This window comes from Eptesicus fuscus, chromosome 1, assembly GCF_027574615.1.
Source record: "Eptesicus fuscus isolate TK198812 chromosome 1, DD_ASM_mEF_20220401, whole genome shotgun sequence".
Classification (NCBI taxonomy): Eukaryota; Metazoa; Chordata; class Mammalia; order Chiroptera; family Vespertilionidae; genus Eptesicus; species Eptesicus fuscus.
Window position 1 is genome coordinate 38,706,640 of NC_072473.1, and position 22,598 is coordinate 38,729,237.

General features: G+C 40.1%; 1 protein-coding gene across 2 annotated transcripts in view; it reads left to right on the forward strand.

The window, feature by feature from the left end:
• The window catches only part of MAGT1 (magnesium transporter 1), a 51,544-nt gene that overhangs the window by 16,338 nt on the left and 12,608 nt on the right, over positions 1-22,598 (forward strand). The window contains exons 2-5 of one of the 2 annotated variants that reach the window (XM_008160658.3): positions 10,451-10,620; positions 14,144-14,261; positions 21,542-21,682; positions 22,182-22,322. In XM_008160658.3, coding sequence (XP_008158880.1) covers positions 10,451-10,620; positions 14,144-14,261; positions 21,542-21,682; positions 22,182-22,322 — 570 coding nt within the window. The remainder of the gene's footprint in view (positions 1-10,450; positions 10,621-14,143; positions 14,262-21,541; positions 21,683-22,181; positions 22,323-22,598) is intronic. The other variant, XM_054721151.1, reaches the window with a different exon arrangement.

Genomic DNA, 22,598 nt, shown 5'->3' on the forward strand with positions numbered 1-22,598 from the left:
TTTACCTTCACGGGAAGTACTTGAATTTTTAGCCTTAGATCTCGCCTTTTCGTTTTGATGTTGATTTCTTTTGCTGTGCAGAAGCTTTTTATTTTGATGCAGTCCCATTTGTTTATTTTTTTCCTTGTTTCTGTTGCCCTAGGCGTTGTATCAGTGATAATTCTGTCACATAAGATGTCTGATATTTTGCTGCCTATGTTTTCTTCTAGGATTGTTATGGTTTCATGACTTATATTTAAGTCTTTTCTCCATTTTGAGTTTATTTTTGTGTATGGTGTAACTTGGTGGTTTGGTTTCATTTGTTTGCATGTACCTGTCCAATTATCCCAACACCATTTATTTATTTTTTTAAATATTTTTTATTGATTTCAGAAAGGAAGGGAGAGATATGTTAACATAAAAAGCATTAATACCTGTGAAGAATTTTGTGAGTTTATTTGAGCCAAACTGTCCACATATTCCGGGAAGCAGAACCTCTCATCTGTATTTATATATTGCAATCAAAGGAAAGGGACGTAGGTGGGTTACACGAAATTCATTGGTGATAGATTAAGGAGGTGGGATAAAGCAATGTGGGGGGGGGACTTCTAGGATAGGGTAAAAAGTGAAATGATGGACATGTGCTTCTTTTACATAGATGGATACAGGACAGTTTAACATAATTAACAGTTGACAATTAACTTGATAACAATAACAATGAGGGAATGTCCTGGTGCCATTTGTTGTGCCCTGAGGGGTAGGAGAGGAAGTTATAAATTACCCAGACATCTCACAGATATGTTATCTTAGAGGCAAAAAGGCCAATGGGCTCAGTAAAGATCTAAGTTGATCTTTGTCAAGGAAAATACTGGCCTAGGAAATGACTACCCACCATAACCTGTTGGTAGTTAAATATTTAATTTTCAGACCATCTTTTGTGGTTATTTTAGGTCTCTGAGTTTGCAAGACTGCCACGCAGGCCTCCCCTGAGCTTGTCAGGTTAGCATGTGGCTCCTTTCGTCCACAGATAGAAACATCAACAATGAGAGAGATTCATTGATCAGCTGCCTCCTGCATGCCCCCTGCTGGGGATTGAGCCCACAACCTGGGCATGTGCCCTTGACCAGAATCTGCTGATGCTCTATGCCCTGAAACAAACCAGCTAAGGCCCAACACCATTTATAGAAGAGACTGTCTTTAATATTTGTCAAATATTAATTAAGCAGGAATGCCTTGGGTCGATTTTGGGGTTCTCTGTTCTGTTCCATTGATCATGACTGTTCTTGTGCCAAGCTATTTTGATTACAGTAGCTTTGTTTACTTTTTTAAAATTATTTTTTATTGCTTTTAGGGAGAGGAAGAAAGAAGCAGAGAGAGAGAGAGAGACATCAGTGACGAGAGAATCATTAATTAGCTACATTCTGCACACCCAGCCCCTACTGGGGATTGAGCCCGAAACCCAGGCATGTGCCCTGAACGGGAATTGAACCATCGTGACCTCCTGGTTCATGGTTTGACACTCAACCACTAAGCTACACCGGCTAGGCACAGTGCCTTTGTAGTATAACTTGATATCTGGTACTGTGATCCCTCCAATTTTGTTCTTCTTTCCCAAGATTGCTGCAGCTATTCAGGGTCTTTTTTGGTTCCATATAAATTTTTGAAGTATTTGTTTTAGATCTGTGAAATATGCTGTTAGTATTTTATTTATTTTATTTTTAAAATATATTTTTATTGATTTTAGAGAGGAAAGGAGAGAGAGAGAAACACAAAGATGAGAGACTCATTGACTGGCTGCCTCCTACACACACACACACCCCTGGGCGGGGGCGTCAAGCCCACAACCCAGGCATTTGCCCTAACCAGAAATCAAACCGTGACCTCCTAGTTCATAGGTCAAACACTGAGCCACGCCAGCCAGGCCCATTGGTATTTTATAGGAATTGCATTGAATCTCTGTATTTCTCTGGGTAGTATGGCTATTTTAATGATGTTCATTCTACCAATCTATGAACACTGTATATTTTTCCACTTGTTTATATCTTCTACTAGAGGCCCAGTGCACAAAATTCATGCAATGAGGGGAGGTCCCTCAGCCCAGCCTGCCCTCTCTCACAGACTGGGAGCCCTTAGGGGATATCCTACTGACAGCTTAGGCCCTCTCCCAGTGGGGAGCGAGCCTAAGCCGCAGTCTGGCCTCCCTCTGTGGGAGGTGACTGGGCTGATCAGGGGAAGATGCTAGCCCCATCACCCCACTGCTGCTGCCACTGCCGCAGCCACCAAGGTGTTTTTATCAACACGGACTCCAGTCCCTTCACCACGAAAAAATGACAACTTTCTTTAGGCATTTTCAAGATGTATCTTTCATAGGATATGACATTTCTTTCTTTTTTTTTTTTTTTATCCTCACCTGAGGATATGTTTCCATTGATTTTTAGAGAGCTTGAAAGAGAGAGAGAAAGACAGAGAGAAACATCAATGTGAGAGGGACACTTCAATTGTTTGCCTCCTGCATGAGCCCTGACCTGGGCCCCGGCCAGGGGAGGAGCCTGCAACCTAGGTACATGCCCTTGATAAGAATCGAACCTGGACCCTGTGGTCGGCAGGCTTAGGCTCTATCCACTGAGCCAAATTGGCTAGGGCATGATACGACATTTCTTAGCCCCTCCAACAGCGGATCTTAGTTTTTTCCTCTAGGAGTGTGGTGGGAAAACCCTAGATCACCTTCTTGGATTCTTTTTTTTTTTTTTTCTTGGATTCTTATTACCCAAGTTACCAAGAACACTGTGAGTGGCAATGTATAGGGAGCTTAGCCAATGAGTGGTCAGAAAAGGTGTTTCCTCTGCAGCTCATGCGCAGAGGACCCCCTGCGTTGTGTCCGCTGGGCTGGGGATGCTCCGTCCACTGGGCTTCTGGCCGCTGGGCTGGGGGCAGGCCCTGAGCCGTGTGGCGGCCGGGGGCACGCCCCAAGCCCAGCAGCCCTGTGTTCTGTCTGCTGGGCTTCTGTCTGCTGGGCTGGGGACATGCCCCAAACCTCATGGCGGCGGCTTGGAGCACACCCCCAGCCCAGCAGCCCCATGTGTGTCCGCAGCCAGCCCTCCCTCCCTCCGTGGCCGGGACGCAGGATGCTATGGGCGCCACCATCTTTGTTGTGGAGTGACAGTTAATTTGCATATTACCCTTTTATTAGATTAGATATTTTTTCTCAAAGTTCTGTAGTTTTCTTAGTACAGGTCTTTTACCTCCTTGGTTAAATTTATTCCTAAGTATTTTAATTTTTTGTTGCAATGGTGAATGGGATTGTTTTTTGAGCTTTTCTTTCTGAGAGTTCATTGATGTATAAAAATTCCATCAATTTTTGGTATTCATTTTGTATACTGCTACATTGTGAAATTTATTTATTAAATCCAGTAATTTTTTAGTGGAGCCTTTAGGGTTTTCTATGTATAATATCATGTCATCTGTGAATAGTGACAGTTTTACTTCCTCCTTTCCAATTTGGATGCCTTTTATATTTTCTTCTTGTCTGATCGCTATGGCTCAGATTTCCAGTACTATGTTGAATAAAAGTGGTGAAAGTGGACATCCCTGTCTTGTTCCTGTTCCTAGGGGAAATGCTTTTAGTTTTTGCCCATTGAGTGTGATGTTGCCTTTTGGTTTGTCATATATGGCCTTTATCATGTTGAGGTATATTCCCACTTTGCTGAGAGTTTTTATCAAAAAAGGATGTAGAATTTTGTTGAATGCTTTTCCTGCATCTATTGATATGATCATGTGAGTTTTGTTTTTCAATTTGTTTATGTGATGTGTCACTTTATTTTATTTTTTATTTATTTATTTTTTAAAATATATTTTATTGATTTTTTACAGAGAGGAAGAGAGAGAGACAGAGAGTCAGAAACATCGATCAGCTGCCTCCTGCACACCCCCTACTGGGGATGTGCCTGCAACCAAGGTACATGCCCTTGACCGGAATCGAACCCGGGACCCTTCAGTCCGCAGGCTGATGCTCTATCCACTGAGCCAAACCGGTTTCGGCATGTGTCACTTTATTGATTTGCGAATATTGTACCAGTCTGGACAAAATAGACACATTGCTAGAAAAAAATACAATCTTCCAAAATTGAACCAGGAAGAATCAGAAAACCTGAATAGGCCAATAACAACGGATGTAATTGAAACAGTAATCAAAAACTGCCAGCAAACAAAAGCCCTGGTCTGGATGGCTTGGTCTAGTTTTACCAAATATTCAAAGAAGAACCAACATTTATCCCCCTCAAACTGTTCTAAATTATGCACTTTTAGAATCCATATTACTATTCCCTTTCTGATACTAAAAATTTTCCATTTTTCCCGGGTGGTGTGACTCAGTGGTTGAGGGTCGACCCATGAACCAGGAGGTCATGGATCGATACCCTGTCAGGGCATATGCCCAGGTTGTGGGCTCAATCCCCAGGGGGTGGTGTGAATAAGGCAGCCAGTCAATGATACTCTCTCATTATTGATGTTTCTATCTCTCCCTCTCTCTTCCTCTCTGAAATAAAAAAAACAGACTTAATTTTTTTTCAATTTCTGTGTTTGTGCACAATCATTTTTTCTTATATATTAATGTAATACATAAGTGAACCTATTCCCAGCTGCTTTCTGTCAAATAGAAATTCAGTGCATACTTATTGAGTGCCTACTATATGGCAAAGTACCGTGTGTATCTGCTCTGTAGTAGCTAATAATTTAGGGAAGGAAACAGATGTCAAATATGTCTTAGAATGGTAAGTACTAGAATACAGTTAAAAAGTGTGAAATGTCCCCCTAGCCAGTTTGGCTCACTGGATAGAGCGTCGGCCTGGGGACTGAAGGGTCCCAGGTTCGATTCCAGTCAAGGGCATGTACCTTGGTTGCAGGCACATCCCCAGTACGGGGTGTGCAGGAGGCAGCAGATCGATGCTTCTCTCTCATCGATGTTTCTAACTCTCTATCCCTCTCCCTTCCTCTTTGTAAAAAATCAGTAAAATATATATTTTTTAAAAAGTGTGAATGTCTAGCAGGTCTGGAGGGGTGGTGTGAATATGCTTGTGACCGTGGTCCTTGGCCACTTAGGAAAACCATTTAGGGTCACTCATGATCCACTAGACATGCTTTCTTTGAAAAATTTTTTGAGGTGGCTAAAACCACAGAAGCTATTCTTACTGGTTCTAGGGATTATTTTTCTTGGCCCAAGTGTGAGGCAACTCATTTGCATTGACAACTATCTTCCAAACAATGCTATTTTTCTAGTTGATTCATGATCCACTTCCAAAGTGAAAAGGCACATCCTAACAACTGTTCTCTGATGGTTGAGTTTCATGGGAGGGGTCTGTTTTTAAAGTTTTAATACCAGTGCCCTGGTCAAATTTCAATGTAAGTAATGGGAAATGTAACTGATCAAATGCTTCTGAATGATGAACCACTTCATGATGTACCAGCCCTTTATAAACATACTAGTGGCCTGGTGCACAAATTCATAAATATTGAAAGGAAATTAATTATAAGAAATATTTTAATATTGCTATTCACCCTTTCTTTATAATAGAGGTGTCAACCAAATTCACTATCGACAATGACAGATGGAAACACACACATGTGATTTGCACCGAGAGCTTTATATGTATCGTGCATGCGCAAATCAACTTAGCCTTTTATAGATATAGAACAAACTTGCTTAATTAGACCTGCTTTCTGATTTAGCTAAACTTTTTCCAGCCCAGTGAAGCACCCCAACTTCTCTTTCAGGTAATTGTCAGCAGCACAGCAGTAAATATCAACATGAAGCAGATTATTATTGTAGATTTGCAGGGAGAACAAAGGGTAAAATATTTAACTACAGCAGCAGTGTTTGACTATATTCTGTGCAGTGAGAAAACCTGAAGTCATTTTCAAGGTCCACCACATTCTTTTCAGTCGGGTCAAGTTTCTAAGCTTTCTAAATCTCCATTTTCCAGCTAATGAAAAGAAAATAGGATTCTACCAAGGTTCCTATCTACCTACTCCAGGACTTCTGTGAGGATCAAATGAGATGAAGCATGGGAAAACGCCTCACAGATATTTGGTTGCTGTGTAAAATGTTTCCACCTGGCTATGAAGCAAGTCATGTTCCTGGGCTGAAGAAACTGCAAGGAGGCTAGTCTCTAGGGAGAGGAAGCCAGGCATTGCTATGTGATGTCATTACCTGGATGGACACTTAGCATATTAGCCTTTTATATATATAGATCCCTTTCAAGAAGAACAAAACCATTAATTAATATTAAGTCTGCATTGAGATTCTTGTCATCTGAACTTTTTATTTTATCTTTTCCTGTCTTACTATTCTTGCAAAGTTTGCATATGAGGGTAGAGATGAGGGGAAGGATAAATATGATTGCAGGAATTCAACTGACATTCTTGTTGACTAACTGTCCTTGTCTTCCATTGCCTCATGATGACTGGCTATTAAAAAGAGACCAAAAAATGCAGCTCTTTCTGTGTGTATAGACATAAATTTTCATCTATCTGGGATAAATGTTCAGGAATGCTGGATTGTATAGTTAGTGCATAGTTAATTGCTTAATTTTTAAAAAAATATTTTTTATTGATTTCAGTGAGGAAGGGAGAGGGGGAGAGATATAGAAACATCAGTGATGAGAGAGAATCATTGATCAGCTTCCTCCTGCAAGGCCCACATTGTGGATTGAGCCTGCAACCCGGGCATGGGCTGCAACCAGGAATCAAACCGTGACCTCCTGGTTCATAGGTCAATGCTCGACCATTGAATCATGCTGGCTGGAGAGTTGCTGAATTTTTAAAAAATGTATCTTTATTGACTTCAGAGAGGAAGGGAGAGAGAGAGATAGAAACATCAATGATGAGAGAAAATCATTGATTGGCTGCCTCCTGCACACCCCACAGTGGGGATGGAGCCCACACCCCAGGCAAGTGCCCTTGACTGGAATCAATCCTGGGACCCTTCAGTCCGCAAGCCAATGCTCTATCCCAGTGGTCGGCAAACTCACTAGTCAACAGAGCCAAATATTAACAGTACAACGATTGGAATTTCTTTTGAGAGCCAAATTTTTTAAACTTAAACTTCTTCTAACTCCACTTCTTCAAAATAGACTCGCCCAGGCCGTGGTATTTTGTGGAAGAGCCACACTCAAGGGGCCAAAGAGCCGCATGTGGCTCGCGAGCTGCAGTTTGCCGACCACTGCTCTATCCACTGAGCTAAACGGGCTAGGGCCAGTTACATTTTTTAAAAAAAACCTGCCAAACTGTTTTCCAGAGTGGCTGTGCCAGAGTATATTCCCACCAGCAATGTATGTGATCCAGTTTCTCTACATCCTCGCCAGCCTTTAGTATTTATTGTCACTATACTTTTACTAGGTGTATTGGTTAATAATGGCGATTTTGTAGTTAAAGAAAGCATGATAATTTCAAGAGAAACATCAAAAGTGTTTTATTCAAAGTAATGTACATCGCTAGCTACCCATTTCCCCCATCTTTCAGGTAATTTGTGGATACTGTCCCAATAGAACTTTTATTGTTTTAAGGCAAACCATTCAGAGATCCAATTTTCCACTTCTTCATATGTTTTGAAGTGCTGCTCAGAAAGTGCATGTGCCATCGATGGGAACAAGTGGTAATCTGAAGGAGCAAGGTCAGGTGAATATGGCGAGTGGGTTAATACTTCCCAGGCAAGATCTCTTAACATGTCTTTAACTGGTTTTGAAGTGTGTGATGGTGCGCTATCATGAAGCAAAATTACTTTGCCATGTCTTCTGGCACATTCTGGTCATTTCATGATCAAAGTGTGGTTCAAATTGATTATTTGTTGTCGGTAGCGATCAGTATTAATGGTTTCACCTGGTTTTAGAAGCTCATAATACATCACACCATCCTGATCCCCCCAAATGCAGAGCATTGTCTTCTTTCCGAAGCGATTTGGCCTTGCAGTCGTTGGTTGTCCTGGATCAACCCATGATGTTGTGCATTTCGGATTTCAAAATAAATCCACTTTTCATTGCCAGTCACAATTCGATGCAATTCACTTAATATGATTCACTTAATATTAATTTATGTTACTATGAAGAAAGCTCCTAGATTTATTGCTTTCAAGCTGTTGAAGCAACATTTTACTGATGACTTTTCAGTTTTTCATTTGTCTTTCGTTGAGTTGATGTGGCACCCATTTTCCTTCCTTTATAGTCTTTCCCATTGCTTGTAAATGATCGGAAATTGTTTGCTGAGCAACGCTTACTCTTTCTGCAAGTTGTTTTTGAGTTTGACACCCATCTTCATCCAATAAAGCTTGTAATTGTTGGTCTTCAAACTTTTTTGGTTGACCTGGACGTTCTTTGTCTTTCATATCGAAATCATCACTTTTAAAGCATTTAAACCAGCTTTCACAAGTATCTTGAGATGGAGCATGTTCACCATAAGTTTCCCTAAGTATTCAGCAGCACTTTTCTTCAAAATAAAGTAATGAATTAAAACTTCCCACAAATGCTCTTTTTTTGGGGCATGAAATTTGACATTTTTACGCATAAAAGTTTCTATGATGTTAACACCTTCAGCAAATTTGACATGAAGTTTTGAAGCTTGCTGTCAATACAACAAAATAGCATACATATCAAATTGCATATATATCAGCATATGTGTAACTCCACCTATTGAAAAAAATCCACATTATTAACTGTTACACCTAGTAGTTACAGATGTGTAGTACTATTTCATTGTGCTCTTAATTTGTATATCTGAAATGGTTAACAATGTTGGACATCTTGGCATGTGTTTATTTCCGGTCTGTAGATCATCTTCAAGGAAATGTCTTAGTTTTTTGACGTTTTCCAATTGGATTGTGTGTTTTTCACTTTTGAATTTTGATAGTTTTAAAAAATATATTCTGGCTACTAATCCTTTGTGACATATACACATGAAAATATTTTCTTTCACTCTGTATCTTGTCTTTTCACCCTCTTCACGGGGTCTTTCACAGAGCAAAAGTTTTTCTGTTAATGGTATCTCGTTTATCAATTTTTTTTCTTTTTATGAATTGTGTTTTGGTGTCAGCTCTAAGAATTTTGCTGAGCCCTTGATCCTGAGCATTTTCTCCTAAAATTTTTATAGTTTTAATTTTTACATTTAAGTATGTGATCCATTTTAAATTAATTTTTGTGTAAGATATGAAGTTTATTTCAAGATTCATATTTTTGGCTATGGATGTCCAGTTGCTCCAGAACCATTTGTGAAAAGGCTCCTTCTTCCTCTACTGCAGGGGTGGGAACCTTTTCTTCTGCCACGGGCCATTTGGATACTTATAACATTATTCACTTAATATGATTCACTTAATATTAATTTATGTTACTATGAAGAAAGCTCCTAGATTTATTGAATTTCCAGACCCACCTGCAGTTGCCTTGGCAGGGCCAGACCAAATGACTTAGCATGCTGGACATTCCCCACCTCTGCTCTACTGAGTTGCTTTTGCACTTTTTTAAAAACTTAGTTGGCTACACTTGTGTAAGTCTATTTCTGGATTCTGTTGCATTGATCTGTGTGCCTATCCTTTCATCATTGCCACCCGGCCTTGCTTATTATAGTTATACTAGCGTTCCCGTTGCAGGAAAAATCCTGCAATAGGATTTCCTGCTGCACTCTACCCCGCCTCCGCACCGCCCTTGTCGCTCGCCCCGCCTTCCCCGCCTTCTCCGCCAGCCCGCCTGCTTTTCCCTTTGCCCCCAGCCCCGCCTCCGTTCCTCCCTTGTCGCCCGCCCCGCCTTCTCCACCAGCCCGCCTGCTTTTCCCTTTGCCCCCAGCCCCGCCTCCGTTCCTCCCTTGTCGCCCGCCCCGCCTTCTCCACCAGCCCGCCTGCTTTTCCCTTCGCCCCCGGCCCTGACTTCGCTCCTCCTTCCCCCCCCCCACCGCCCGGCTTGCTTGCTTCTTCGAAGCTTTACTCCCTTCTGCAGCTCTTGGCTTCTTTCGACGCTGTCTTGATATGCAAATTAGCCGCCATCTTTGTTGGGGTAATTTGCATACTCGTCCTGATTGGCTTGTGGGCGTGGCTTGGCTGGTGGGCGTGGCTTAGGTGTAGCGAAGGTGCGGTCAATTTGCATATTTGTCTATTATTAGAGTAGATAATTGGTTTAACTCCATATTCTTTTAAATCTTTGGCAGATGAAAGGGTTTATGATTTTATTTTATTTATTAGTAAGTAAGTCATATCAAAAGTATAGTATTTCATTAAATCTCATCATAAAATAATCTAATTTTAAGAATAATTATCATCTTTAGGCCCAACTCCTAAATTTTACTTTTAGGTCTCTCAAATTTTCTATAGAACTCTACTTGTTAATCTTAGTGTTAAGTTGCCTAGATACAAGGAACTTTATATGACAAGTTTATTTTTTAATCTTTTTTTTTACATGACAAGTTTAGAACGGCATGCTCCCTTTGTCTTTTTTAGATGGTGTTATCCGAAAAGGTTAGTCAACTGATGGAATGGACCAATAAAAGACCTGTAATAAGAATGAATGGAGACAAGTTCCGTCGCCTTGTTAAAGCCCCACCAAGAAACTACTCCGTTATTGTCATGTTCACTGCTCTCCAACTTCATAGACAATGTGTCGTGTGCAAGTATGAACCTTCAACTACACTTTAAAATTAAATAACTTATAAGATTTTAACCATTTTTCAATTCCAGAGAACTAAATTAGTTTAGTGGGTACATAATGTGTATATCTCACTTAAGATATTTATACTAACACACAATACTACTGCTCTTTTATAGTCACTTCTTGGTTTTCCATATTAGTAGGGGGAATGAAGAGCATGAATAAAGTATTGGAGCGATCAGGAATAAATCTAACAATTATCTTCTAAATTGGTGTCAACTTATATAAATGTATGCCAATAGCATTGATGTGGTGTTTTATTATTTGTGTTTTCAACTTCATACTCCTGTTTTATCACAGCAGCCCCAGAAGGTAGTAAAGCAAATATTCTCTCAGTTTGGGAGAAACAAGTTCTAAAATTTTAACTGGTCTACCCAAAGCTAGAGAGATTTATTAATACAATAATAGTGGCTGCATCCAAGTTTGGAATTACAAGAGAACTTTTTTAAAAAATAAAGATGCATGATTTATGGTAGAGATGTTTCTTTTTTTCTAGATTATTTTGTAGTGATTGTAGGTCAGTTTCACTTAAACTTTCATCAAATAATGGTTTATTGATTTATTTTACTGTTTCTGAATGATCTTAGGAATAAAGATTGATATTTCTTTAAACAGAAGTGCTATGAATAATGAAAAATAGTGAATTTTTAGCTTTTAGTGGTGTTTTTTAACTTATATTTTAAAATCAGTGTGTGTGATCTGGGAATTTACTTTAAATGAAATGACAAAGCAGCCCTGTAAAGAACTAATTTAGTAAAAACCTTGCAGGCTTTCCAAATTCTGACAGCCTGGGCTCATGTGAAGGAATAGTCAGCTTCCTTTCACAATACTGTGTTATGCTACCCTAACCCTTGCTAACTCTTATTAAAGGATTTTTTTCCTTGGAGGTAGGAGATAGTTAAGATACTTGGTTCCAGAGTGCTTGTTTTATGGGGTATATGGTGAATATAAGTTAAAAGTAAACAGAAGAAAGAAAAAGATTAGTAGGTATTAATCATGAATAAATTTAAAATCTAGAGTTACTCTTCAGTCAGTTCACTTACTGGCAATCAATTTAAAATTAGCTCACATTCTCCTAAAATCATTCAAAAAATAAAATTAAGCAACAGCAGTGTGTATTATACTATACTAGAGGCCCAATGCACAAAATTCCTGCAAGGGGCTCGGCCGTTGCAGCCCCAGCTTCACCTGGAAGGTCGTCCAGAAGGTCATTCGGCTGTCCGGTCTAATTAGCATATTATGCTTTTATTATTATAGACTAGGGGCCCAGTGTACATATTTGTGCACCTTGAAAGGAACTGTGGGTCACAAGGCTGCGGTGGGCACACGGGCGGGTCTCAGCCCATCCTCCGTACCCCTGCCCGGCCCCTCCCATCACAGCCCCTGGTCCCCTGTCTGCCAGCAGCCCCACTCCCTCTGCTGCCGCCACTCCCACACGCTGACAGCGCCGGCTCCGCTGGCTCCGCTTGTACCTGCTGACAGTGCGGAGCAATCGGGACTTGCTGTGGGTGCAAGTGGGGGCGGCGCCAGCAGCAGGTGTGAGCAGCGGCTCTGGCGCCGGCAGTGGGTGCCAGCGGTGCTGGAGCTGGCAGCAGGTGCAAGCGCCAGGCAGGACTGCAGTGCATGGGAGCAAAGAATTTTCAGTAACCACCAGAGGCTCGCCCCAATGACAGCAACCGGTGCCTCACCTTGGTCTGGCACCCCTGCTCACCTGTTCCACCACCCCTCTGCGGCGAACGCCCGCCATGTTCCAAGCACACCCCCTGGTGGTCAGCGCACTTCATAGTGACTGGTTTTTTTCAGTTGTTCTGCTGTTTGGTCTATTTGCATATTAGGGTTTTATATATATAGATATTTGGTGCTATCAGGATGAAAAGTATAAGAGAGATGCCCTACCGTCATCATCTGGTTAGGAAAATGATTTTCACACATGAAAATTTTACTGGCAATATAAGAAAATTTAGGATAAGTTCTCTATGAATTGTGTACATAGTAAGTACTGTAAAATTCAGGAAGGACATATAACAGGAGTAGTTAGGGCTGGCCTAATGGAGAAGATAGGACTTGTACTAGGGCTAGACAGATGGATCAGATTTAGATAGATGTAGAAGCAATGCCGTGCACAAGGGTAAACAGATAAGAATAAATAAAAAGCTGCAGTTAAGATATCCTGTTTGAGATTGGTAGAAAGGAAACTTAAAAGCTAGATGCATTATTTGGACCTAGATGATAAAGAACATTGAATAACCAGTGAAAGAGCTTGGAGACTGTATTCTGAAGGTAATAGAAAAGCAACAGTTTCCGAAGAATTTCTTGGAGGAGAAGAAACTAGATATTAAGGATTTGACGTTGATAATAGCAATTAAAATAAATGGGAAGGGGTTGAGAAAATCACAAATGAAGAATTGTCAGATCTCAGAAACTGAAAGCATATGGACAATAAGGGAAAAGTCAATCCTGGAGTCCACTAGTGTTAATAAATGGGGTCCCTCCCTTTCTCTAAAGAAAGTAAGAATGAAAGAAAGGAAAGGAAAGGAAGGGAAAGGGAAAAGGGAAAAGAAGAAAGGTCAAACATGAATTGAGTTTCAGTTAATCTCAATTCCCTAGTTTCTTCTTATTTTTCACCCTAATAGTTCATCTGACTATAGTTTTATTTACTAAGTAGCATTTTGTACTTTCGATTTTTAAAATGGATTAATTGTATATAATAAAAGGCTAATATGCAAATTGTCCCCTCGACCTGGAATTGTACCAGGGGCCGGGGCCGGCTGGCCAACCTCCCACATCCCCTCCCCTTGGCTGGCCCAGCCCCATCCGCCCCAATTGGGGCAGGCTGTTCGGACCCCACCAGTGTACAAATTCGTGTACCGGGACTCTAGTATTATCATATACTTTACCTAGGAAAATACTTCAACCTTATATTTGAACTCTTAGAAGTAAATTCTTGTAGTCCAGCCCGTGTGGCTCAGTGGTTGAGTGTCAACCCATGAACCAGGAGATCATGGTTCAATTACTGCTCAGGGCACATGCCCAGGTTGTGGGCTCAATCCCCAGTAGGGGCTGTGCAGGAGGCAGCTGATCAATGATTCTCTCTCATCATTGATGTTTCTATCTCTTTCTCCCTCTCCCTTACTCTCTCTGAAATCAATAAAAACATTTTTTTAAAAATTGTAGTAGAGACAATTAGGTGGATTTTCCAGTGACTACTGAAGGGCTTTAAGATAAGAAATAGGCACAAAGTATGAAGTATAGACAGGTAATTACTACTTTCTATTGAAATCTCCAACAGTTGGGGTAAGACTTCTCTTATGCCAAAACAATGACAGACTTTGTCAGTGTTTGTCCTAACCCCATCAGCAGAGCCTGACTTGCTTCCCACCATTGGAAAATTACTGTTGAGTCTTTGGATCTGTTTTACTTCTAATAAACTAGATTGCTTTTACAAATGTTTTATATTTTATCTTCACAAATCTGATTACATCCAGGCAAGCGGATGAAGAATTCCAGATCCTGGCAAACTCCTGGCGATACTCCAGTGCATTTACAAACAGGATATTTTTTGCTATGGTGGATTTTGATGAAGGCTCTGATGTATTTCAGATGGTAAGATCTTTGGTTTATTCTATAAAGTAGGAATAGGCAAACTATGGATAAAGTGAAATACATCTTTTTCAATGGCCACAAGAAGTTAAATATGACTTGTTTTATGTAAGATCTAAAGTAATTAGTAAAATAAAAACTGAACTTGAGCTAGCCATGAAATGTAATAGTCAGTGCTTAACCTAATAGAATATGGAAATTGGGTTGTAATCAAGTAATAGACACACACACACAATTGTGGTAAATATACATAATAAAAATTACCATTTTAAACATTTTTAGTTGACAATTTATCAAGTAACTTTTTAAATCACAGCATTAATCTATCATTATACCATCATTTTAATATTGAAGTTTTTAGTAGAGTTAGGTACTGTACTTGTCTTTACCCCCTGCTTCTTTCTTGTCTTAGTGGAAAAGCTCCATGTTCAAAGTTTCACCCCATTCCTGTGCCCTGGATCCCATATTGTATGAGCTCTGTCAATCATGACCTCTCTCACCTATATTTTTTAATTGATTTCAGAGAGGAAGGGAGAGGGGGAGAGAGATAGAAACATCAGTGATGAGAGAGAATCATTGATCAGCTTCCTCCTGCAAGCCCCACATTGGGATTGCAACCAGGAATCGAACCGTGACCTCCTGGTTTATAGCTCCAGGCTTGACCATTGAATCATGCCGGCCGGACAGTTGCTTAATTTTTTTTTCTTAATTAAAAAAATATATATTTTATTGACTTCAGAGAAGAAGGGAGAGAGAAAGATAGAAACATTGATGATGAGAGAGAAACATTGATCGGTTGCCACCCACATGCCCCACAATGGGGATCGAGGCTGCAACCTGGGCATATACCCTGACCAAAAATCAAACCATGACCTCTTGGTTCATAGGTCAATGCTCAACCACTGATCCACACCATTCAGGCTCACCTGCATTTTTAAAAAAATGAAGTGTATTTACCCAGCTGGTGTGGCTTAGTGGTTGAGCAGAAAGCAGCTAATCAATGATTCTCTCTCATCATTGATGTTTCTATCTCTCCCTCTCCCTTCCTCTTTGAAATCAATAAACATATTTTTTAAAATGAAGTGGTTTTTTTTTTAGTATATTTTTATTGATTTCAGAGAGGAAGGGAGAGGGAGAGATAGAAACATCCATGTTGAGAGAATCATTGATCAGCTGCCTCCCGCAAACCCCCCACTGGGGATCGAGCCCACAACCCGGGCATGTGCTTGTCACCGGAATCGAACCTGGGACCTTTCAGTTTGCAGGCCAATGCTCTATCCACTGAGCCAAACCGGCTAGGGCTGAAGTCTGTTTTTTTAAAGAGCAACTTAAGGTTCACTACAGAATTGAGGGGTAAATAGAGAGATTTCCTATATACCCCCTACCTCACACATGGATAGCTTCCCCCACTATCAACATTCCTACCAGAGTACATTTTTTACAGTTGATGAGCCTACATTGACACATCATAATCACCCAAAAGTGCACAGTTTACATTATGTTTAACTCTTGGTATTGTATAGTCTACTGATTTGGATAAATGTATGACAGTTGTCCATCAATATGGTATCATAAAGAGTATTTTTATTATCCTAAAAATCATCCATACCTTGCCAGTCCATCCCTCCCTTCTAACTTTTGGTAACCATTGATATTTTACTGTTCTCATAGTTTTGCCTTTTCCAGAATGCCGTATAGTTAGAATCATACAGTATGTAGACTTTTCTGATTGCCTTCTTTCACTTAGTAATATGTATTTAAAGTACCTCCATGTCTTTTTATGGCTTGATAGCTCATTTCTTTTTTTCAAATATATTTTATTGATTTTTTACAGAGAGGAAGGGAGAGAGAGAGAGAGTTAGATATATCGATGAGAGAAAAACATCAATCAGCTGCCTCCTGCACACCCCCTACTGGGGATGTGCCCGCAACCAAGGTACATGTCCCTTGACCGGAATCGAAACTGGGACCCTTGAGTCCACAGGCCGACGCTCTATCCACTGAGCCAAACCGGTTAGGGCTAGCTCATTTATTTTTATTGATGAGTAATATTCCATTGTCCAGATATAACAGAGTTTATTTATTCATTCACTCACTACCGGACATCTTGGTTGCTTCCAAGTTTTGGAAGACTGCCAAACTATCTTCCAATATGGCTGTACCATTTTGCATTCCCAGCAGCAATGAATGAGAGTTCCCATTACTCCACATCCTCATCAACATTTGGTGGTGACATGTTCTGCGTTTTGGACATGCTAGTGGGTGTGTAGTGGTATCTCACTGTTTTAATTTGCATTTCTTTGGTGATATATTATGTGGAACATCTTTTCAAATGATTATTTGCCATTTGTATATTTTCTTTGGTGAGATGTCCCTTAAGATCTTGGGCCCATTTTTAAAAAATATTATCTTAATTGTTTAAAGTATTACAGATACCCCCCCCCAATTGAATCCCTCACTCTGTACCTGGCCCCCCTCAGGCTATTACTGCTTTATTGTCTGTGTCTATTGGTTATGCGATTGGGCTCATTTTTTAATTGGTTTGTTTCCTTATTGTAGTGTTTTAAGAGTTCTTTGTATATTTTATTTTATTATTTAAGTTTTTTTAATGTTTTTATTGATTTTTTAGAGAGAGAGGAAGGAAGAGGGCTAGAGACATAGAAACATTGATGAGAGAGAAATCATTGATCAGCTGTCTCCTACATGCTTCCTACTGGGAATCGAGCCCAAAACCCGGGCATGTGCCCTGACTGGAAATTGAACCGTGACCTCCTGGTTCATGGGTTGATGCTCAACCAACTGAGCCTCACTGGCTGGGCTGATTTCAGTTCTTTTAGATATATACCCAGAAGTGGAATTCCTAGATCATATGGCATTTCTGTTCATAATTTTTATTATTTTTAAATATATTTTTATTGATTTCAGAGAGGAAGGGGGGGAGAGAGAGAGAGAGAGAAACGTCAATGATCAGCTGCCTCCTGCAGGCCCCACACTGGGGACCGAACCCACAACCTGGGCATGTGTCTTTGACAGGAATTGAACCTGGGACCCTTCAGTTCACAGGCCAACAATCCATCCACTGAACCAAACCAGCTAGGTTTCTTCATAAATTTTTAAAGAAAACTCCATACTGTTTAACGTAGTGGCTGCTCCATTTTGCATTCCAGCAGTGCATAGGGGTACCAACACTTACTTTCTGGTTTTTATTTTTGTTTTTTTAATAGTAGCCATCCTAATGGGTGTGAGGTAATAGCTCATTGTGGTTTTGATTTGTATTTCCCTAAGGATTAGTGAGGTAGAGCATCTTTTCATGTACTTATTGGCCATTTGTATTTCTTTTCTGAAGAAATGTCTATTCAGATCCTTTAGCTAGTTTCTAGTCAGGTTGTTTTTTTGTTGAATTATAGGAGTTCTTTATATATATTGCATACTAACCCCTTATCAAATATATGATTTGCAGATATTTTCTACCATTTCATAGATTGCCCTTTCATTCTTTTTTTTTAAATATATTTTTATTGATTTCAGAGAGGAAGCGAGAGGGAGAGAGAAACATTAATGATGAGAATCACTAATCGGCTCCCTCTTGCATGCCCCCCACTGGGGATTGAGCCCACAACCCAGCCATGCGCCCTTGACCAGAATCGAACCTGGGACCCTTCAGTCCACAGGCCAACGCTCTATCCACTGAGCCAAACCAGCCAGGTCATTCTGTTGATTGTGTCGTTAGCCTACAGCAGTGGTTCTCAACCTTTCTAATGCCGCAACCCTTTGATACAGTTCCTCATGTTGTGGTGACCCCCAACCATAAAATTATTTTCATTGCTACTTCATAACTGTAATTTTGCTACTGTTAATGACCCACTGGTTGAGAACCACTGCTGTAGAGCCTAAGACCATCGGAAAACACAGATATTTACATTACGATTCATAACAGTAGCAAAATTACAGTTATGAAGTAGCAACGAAAATAATTTTATGCTTGGGGGTCCCCACAACATGAGGAACTGTATTAAAGGGTAACGGCATTAGAAAGGTTGAGAACCACTGGCCTACAGAATAGTTTTAAGGTGCTTATTTTAGTACTAGAGGCCCAGTGCACAAAATTTGTGCACTTGGGGGGGGGGTCTCTCAGCTCAGCTTGCGCCCTCTTGCAGTCCAGGAACCCTCGGGGGATGTCTGACTGATAGCTTAAGACTGCTCCCTGCGGGGAGCAGGCCTAAGCTGGCAGTCGGCCGTCGGACATTCTTAGAGCTGCCCCGGAGGCGGGAGAGGCTCCCGCCACTGCTGCTGTGCTCGCCAGCCATGAGTCCGGCTCAGGGCTTCTGGCTCAGCAGCACTCCCCCTGTGGAAGCACACTGACCACCAGGGGACAGCTCCTGCATTGAGTGTCTCCCACCTGGAGGTCAGTGCGTGTCATAGCAACCAGTTGTTCCACTGTTCGGTTAATTTGCATATTAGTCTTTTATTATATAGGATAAAGATGTTACATTAGTAATCATGGAAATACAAGTTACAATAATAGTGATATATAATATTTACACATTAGATCAACTTTTGGCAAAAATGTGGGGAAACAGGTAATTTCCTACATTAATGGGTAAAAATATAAATTGGTACTGCTATTTTGGAAGGCAAATTGGCTCTATCCATTTTAACTTAAAATGTTCCTGCCCTTTGATCCAGCAGTTCCATTTCAATAGAAACACTGTCACAGGTATACCAGGTATACAGGGAGATAAGTACATGGCTGTTCATTGCAACATTATTTTTTAATGGAAAAAAAGAAAAAAAACTCTTAATGTCCAACAATAACACAATTAATAAAATATGAGTGAAGCTTATATATATATACTAGAGGCCCGGGTGCACGAAATTCGTGCACTGTGTGTGTGTGTGTGTGTCCCTCAGCCCAGCCTGCACCCTCTCTAATCCCAGGGGCAGTTGGTCATCCTTAGCACTGCCGCCACTGCAGCTGTGCTCGCCAGCCATGAGCCCGGCTCCTGTGTTGAGTGTCTGCCCCCTGGTGGTCAGTGTGCATTGTAGCGACCGGTCGTTCCACCATTCTGTTGATTTGCATATTACCCTTTTATTTTATATATATATATATCATGGATAGATCTATCAAACATGGATAAATAAAAAACGCAAATTGGCCCAGCCAGCATGGCTCAGTAGCTCAGTGGGTGAGTATTGACCTATGAACCAGGAGGTCACAGTTCAATTCCTAGCCAGGGCACATGCCTGGGTTGCAGGCTCGATCCCCAGTAGGGAGCGTGCAGGAGGCAGCTGATCAGTGATTCTCACTCATTATTGATGTTTCTATCTTTCTCTCCTCCTTTCCTGTCTGAAATAAATAAAAGCATATTAATAAAATAAAGCAAACAAAGCAATATTACATGTTTTCTGTTGATACATACATATGTATATGGATAAATTCAGAAAAGTCTAGAAATGGTAATAGTGGTGCAGGAATGGACTGGGGTTGGTCCTTACAACCCTGTAATTTTTAAAAACTCTTGGTTCATAGGTCAGTGCTCAACCACTGAGCCACACTGCCTGGGCAAGTATGCAGTCTCCATTTTTTGTCCTTGGTTATTAGCGTTTTCCAGCTAATCTTCAGTTGATTTTTCAGGATAGTTTTTCTGTATTTTAGTTGTATTTCCACTTTGGTCCTGGGAGAGTGTCAGTGTAGCTTCCACTTACTCTGTCACCATTTTTTTAAAAAATATTTTATTGATTTTTTTACAGAGAGGAAGAGAGAGGGATAGAGAGTTAGAAACATCGATGAGAGAGAAACATCGATCAGCTGCCTCTTGCACACCCCCTACTGGGGATGTGCTCGCAACCAAGGTACATGCCCTTGACCGGAATCGAACCTGGGACCCTTGAGTCCGCAGGCCGACGCTCTATCCACTGAGCCAAACCGGCTTTGGCTCTGTCACCATTTTTAATCCTTCTAGACATATTTTCAAAGAAATCCAAAGGTGGTATAGCTAAACAAATATTGAAGAGTTTGGCCTAAAATTTGGGCAGCAGTTTGGTGGAGTGAACACTGTGTCCTTAGATTTGCAGGCTGAGAAATTGAATTTTAACGGTGTAGTCAGAATTTAGCTAACTCTGGAGACTTTGTGCACACTCACCAAATCATAAAAATCCATGCCAGGCCAGTGTGGTTCAGTGGTTGAGCGTCAACCCTTGAACCAAGAGGTCGTGGTTCGATTCCTGGTCAGAGCACATTCCCCGGGGGGTGATGCAGGAAGCAGCCAATCAATGATTTTCATCATTGATGTTTCTATCCTTCTCTCCCTCTCCCTTCCTCTCTCTGGAATCAATAAAAACATTTTTTTACAAGTCCATACGTGTTGGTAGCCAAAAAGCTAATCTATTAATTCCCTGTATTATACTGCCAGGGAGACCAAAGTAATCATACCCACTAATTAGTATACCCTCTCCACTATGGATAAGTCTAAACTATGTTTAGAAGGGTTTTATTGTGAGTATAGAATCAAAGCAAGGAAGTTGGGTTATTATATTGGCTGACATCTTTTAATTATAATTGTTTTATACTAGCTAATCTTCACTTTAGGGTTACCTGCTGAGTGAATCTGAATGCTTGCATCTAATGGTCCAGCATCTTTTCCCTGGACTTAGACTTTCTGTTTTTCACAAGTACAATTAGGTCAGGAAAGATAGAATCCAGATAAGTCAGTCATGGTTTCTTTATTTTAGTAATTCCAGTGTTGTCTTCTTAAACATATCATGGTTTCATCATAGAGTATTGAGAACTGTGGTGCTTCTCAGTAAACATTTATGAACCTTTTAGAATTAACTATTTCTGCTTATGGCTACCATTTTGTATTGGTTTTCATTGCACTGTTAGAGCCCTATCTTACAGTTTCTTTCTTATTGAGAATGTACTCTATTTGGATCTTGCCTCAGCTACATAAGACAGTTTTAGTTCTAATAAATGTATTCTTTTTTGCATAATCTCAGAACAGATTAAAATGTTGGCTGTATGGGCGATTTTCCATTCTGAAGGAGTAAAATGTAGGTTTCTTAGCTAGGAGTTCCTATTTGGTCAGCAGTGTGCTAATTAAGGTTCCAGGCAGCCTTGGATTTGAATCCTGGCTCCGCCATTTACCATTTTCCTCAGGCAAGTCACTTAACCTACTTAAACCTGGGCTTCCTCATCTTTATAAAATGCCTAATTTTCAAGATAATATTTGCTGTTACTTCTTTTCCTTGATAACTTATATTTTCATGGACTACTTTTTATTTAGCTAAACATGAATTCAGCTCCAACTTTTATGAACTTTCCTGCAAAAGGGAAACCCAAAAGAGGTGATACGTATGAGTTGCAAGTGCGTGGTTTTTCAGCTGAGCAGATTGCCCGGTGGATTGCTGACAGAACTGATGTCACTGTAAGTTTCCCTACTTTGTAGAAAGTTACTTTGCCATTATCCACTTGAAATCTTACTGGGGATATCCTAATTGGTCTTGTCCCCATATCACTGAGGTGGTATTAAGTAGTTTGACAGTCCCTTCATAAGGAGCATTTAACAGAATCATCATGATGAAAGAGTGAAATTACAAAACATCCTTTGTTATTGAATTCAGAATGGAAACCACTATTTTGACATTATTAAGTCCATGGACTATCTAGTTGTACTTGACAAATACTTATTAATGAAAGGTATTATGTTGTGGTTAAACAGAATATTGTATTTACTCCATCCCATTTTAAGATACATTGTAGAGCCAAGCATGTAGACTCTCATGATTAGGATGAAAATAAAAAAATTGTAATTTTCCCTGAAAGTAACCACACTGATTTGATTGCTTCCATTTCACATTATGTTGACCTATGTAATTAGTGAATCAATTTCATGATTTAAAATGTTTTTCTCTCCTTTCCATTAGATTAGAGTAATAAGACCTCCAAATTATGCTGGTCCCCTTATGTTGGGATTGCTTTTAGCTGTTATTGGTGGACTTGTGTATCTCCGAAGAAGCAATATGGAATTTCTCTTTAATAAAACTGGATGGGCTTTTGCAGCTTTGGTGAGTGAAGTTTAGAAAAAAATTGCATGAATAAAACTAATATTGTATTGGTAGGTAGCATTTTGTTTATTTCTTACTGTGGAAAGGATTTTATATATTTTTATTTTATGCCTTAAAATCAATTTGTCTCCTCCATTATATCATTAGGATGGCCAGAGCTTGGTGAGTACCTAGTTTTTTGTTCAACCTAAATGATAGACTGTCACCTCTAGAAAATCTGCAGTTTTTAAAAAAAATTATTATTTTAAAGGACTTTTCAATATTCAATTTTAAAAC